The sequence below is a fragment of the Anopheles coustani genome, chromosome 3 (assembly GCF_943734705.1).
Source record: "Anopheles coustani chromosome 3, idAnoCousDA_361_x.2, whole genome shotgun sequence".
Taxonomy (NCBI): domain Eukaryota; kingdom Metazoa; phylum Arthropoda; class Insecta; order Diptera; family Culicidae; genus Anopheles; species Anopheles coustani.
Genome location: NC_071288.1, coordinates 2,882,603 through 2,885,397, shown reverse-complemented (window position 1 = coordinate 2,885,397; position 2,795 = coordinate 2,882,603). Strand labels below are relative to the sequence as shown.

The window sequence follows — 2,795 nt, the reverse complement described above, 5'->3', positions numbered from 1 at the left end:
TTTTCCGAGCGGGGCTGGAGTGTTTTTAATTTTCAATTGGTGCTTACCGACACGCGATGGCCTCCGCGTAAAGTACAGCGGTGCACGTTTTAAGCCCGAGCTCTCCCCGGGGGAAGTGGCTTTTGAAACCGTTATTTATCGCCACGCGATGGATGGGCAGGATGGAAATTGGTCGATTTTTCCGTTCCTTTTTTGCTGATGCTGTGCATAATGGGCGCCACTGAAGGCGAGGTTTTCACCCACGTGAAAGCGTAAAGTGGACACGTTGGTTGAGTGAAATTTCCCGGAAGCAAAGGTCCCTTCACCCCCTCCCCCCTGCGCTCTTCCGTCCTCGCCCAAATACCGCCCGACCAACTTATGGTTTGATACCGAGCAGCCGCTTGAACGCACGTCGATAGTCCAAATTGAATATGGTATAAATAATGGGGTTGAGCGCGGAGTTGATGTAGCCGAGCCAAGTGATAAAATTAGTTAACTTGTTCGTGGGGCAACAGGTCGGGCAGAAGGGCAGGATGACGTACATGAGGAAGAACGGCAGCCAGCACACGACGAACACGCCCATGATGATGCCGAGGGTGCGCGCCGCCCGTCGCTCCTTCGACAGCGAGATCTTCTGCTTCTCCTCGATGAACTGATTGATGCCGCCCGGTTTGCGGAACGACTGCTTGAGGCGGCTGGTGGAGCGCGCGGGGCCGGTGGCTGCTGACCCCCGCACCAGCTCCGTGGTGGACGCGTCGAAGCCGACCTCCCGTGCGCCACCGGGATTGTCCCCCATCGGCCCACTTCCGGCGTGCGTGCTCCCGTTCTTGGCCGGGGCAGGAATATCACAGTTGCTGGCCACCGCCACCACCACCATCATCGCACCGGGCTGCTGCTCCCCCTGTGCGACCCGGGCACTCTCCCCCGACCCCGAGTTGTCCGGGTTGTCCGTCACGGAGTCGTCCTCGCGATGATGCAGCGCCGCCAACCGATGGTGAGTGCCGTCGTCGTCGTCGTTCGTCGTCGCGCCCGACTTCCGGTGATTGCGGTGCTTCTTTTTGCCATCCCCCCCACGCCCACCCAATGCCCGCCCGAAGTAGGCCCCCAACCGCCTCATCGGTGCCCTGCTGGCCTTCTTCTCCCCCACCACCACCACCTCGCCCCCATGTTCCGTGGTGTGTTCGTTGTGGTTGTTTGTTTCGCTACTGATCGACTCCTGGTCGTGCTGTCGCTGGTGCTTCCGGTGTGGCTCGTGCTGGTGCTCCTGGTGTACGGTGGTTTGTTCCTTATCTCCCGCCCCCGCCCCCACCATGCCGATGCTGCGCGTCGCCAGCGTGTTGATCTTGGAGGCTTGCGCTCGCTCGCGCAACCGGCGCCGGGTGGCGATGTAGATTTCGATGTACACGATCGTCATGATGGCGAGCGGGATGAAGAACGAACCGAACGACGAGTAGATCACGTAGCCCGGGTTGCTCGTTAATTGACAGGGAAAGTTGCTCGAGAACTCCTCCGGCCAGTCGTTCCAGCCGACGAGCGGCGGCGAGCTGATGACGAGCGACAGGACCCAAACGCCGGCGATCAGCGCCAACACCCGCTCCAGCGTTCGCTTCTGGGCGTAGTTGATCGGGTCCGTGATGGCCCAGTAGCGGTCGAGTGCGATGGCGCACAGGTTGAGGATGGACGCGGTACAGCACAGCACGTCCGAGGTGAGCCACATTTTGCACACGTGAATACCGAACTCCCAGCGACCGAGCAGCGAGTAGGCGACGTTCAGGGGTAGCACGAGAATGGCCACCGTCAGGTCGGCCACCGCCAGCGACACGATGAAGAAGTTCTGCACGATCCGGAGCGGCTTGTAGGTGAACACGCTCAGTATCACCAGGATGTTGCCGACGATCGTGATGATGATGATGAGCGACAGGATGAGCGCCGTCCCGATCGCTTCCCATTGCGGCACGGCCAGGTCAACGCCGATCATGCTCGGGTACAGCGTGTCGTCCGGCTTGGGGCACATCGAACCCGCCTCGCCCATCTCGGACCCGTTCGCCCGATCCCCGCCGTTTGCCATCGTTCCCAGTGTCGAGGAGAGGCCAGTCAGTAGCACCGCACCCGATCCACCAGCGTCGATTTCCACCAGCGAACCCATGGGAGGCCCACCACTTCCGGCGGTCTCTTCCACGGCACGAAAGTTTAGTTGAGTTGCCATCCTGCCGCTGGGTGTGTCTCGGCCACGACGTTCCTTGTCGTCGCGGCCTGCCTTCGCGGCACGCGCATCCGTTTTCTCCCGCTTCCAATCGTCTGACTACTCTATCGGAGAGTTCTGCCTCCAATCACGTCAAACTCGTCCAGGTTCGACGAATTTAGGGTTCTTCCTAGAAAAGGGAAAGCAATGGAAAGCTATTATTAACCGGAAGGTCGCTGTGGAGTAAATGGCGATGGTTGATAAATGCGGGAGTCGCAGAGAAGTGGTGCTTGCATTTTCTCACTCAAAAGTAGTGATTCTCAAAGATCTCTGTATTTGAAGCTTATCTCTACCCGTAGATCAGATTTGATGTATTGTTAAGTGTTTTGTAAAGTAAGAATTATTAGTTTAGTAATGAATAATCACTCACAACTGAAGCCATTCCGTTGATCCAGATTTAACTTAGGATATCTAGGGAACTCAATATCGGACTTTAAATGTGATAGATCCAGATCACAAAAGATCTGAAATCGGATTATGGTTCTAACTCCCAATCCTGATTCTTGATTTGGGTTCCAAGGGATGTAAGTTTGAACATGGGAGGAGTTTTTAAAACTAGGATCTATAGGATCTA

General features: G+C 56.9%; 1 protein-coding gene across 1 annotated transcript; it reads right to left on the bottom strand.

Annotated features, from left to right (window-relative positions):
- Positions 1-355: 355 nt before the first annotated feature.
- On the bottom strand, positions 356-2,185 carry LOC131260123 (probable G-protein coupled receptor No18). Its single transcript, XM_058261791.1, has one exon. The coding sequence runs from the start codon at positions 2,183-2,185 to the stop codon at positions 356-358; it is 1,830 nt and encodes a 609-aa protein (XP_058117774.1).
- Positions 2,186-2,795: the final 610 nt, after the last annotated feature.

Coding starts and splice junctions, on each gene's coding strand:
- LOC131260123 (XM_058261791.1), bottom strand. CDS start 2,185: ATGGCAACTCAACTAAACTTTCGTGCCGTGGAAGAGACCGCCGGAAGT.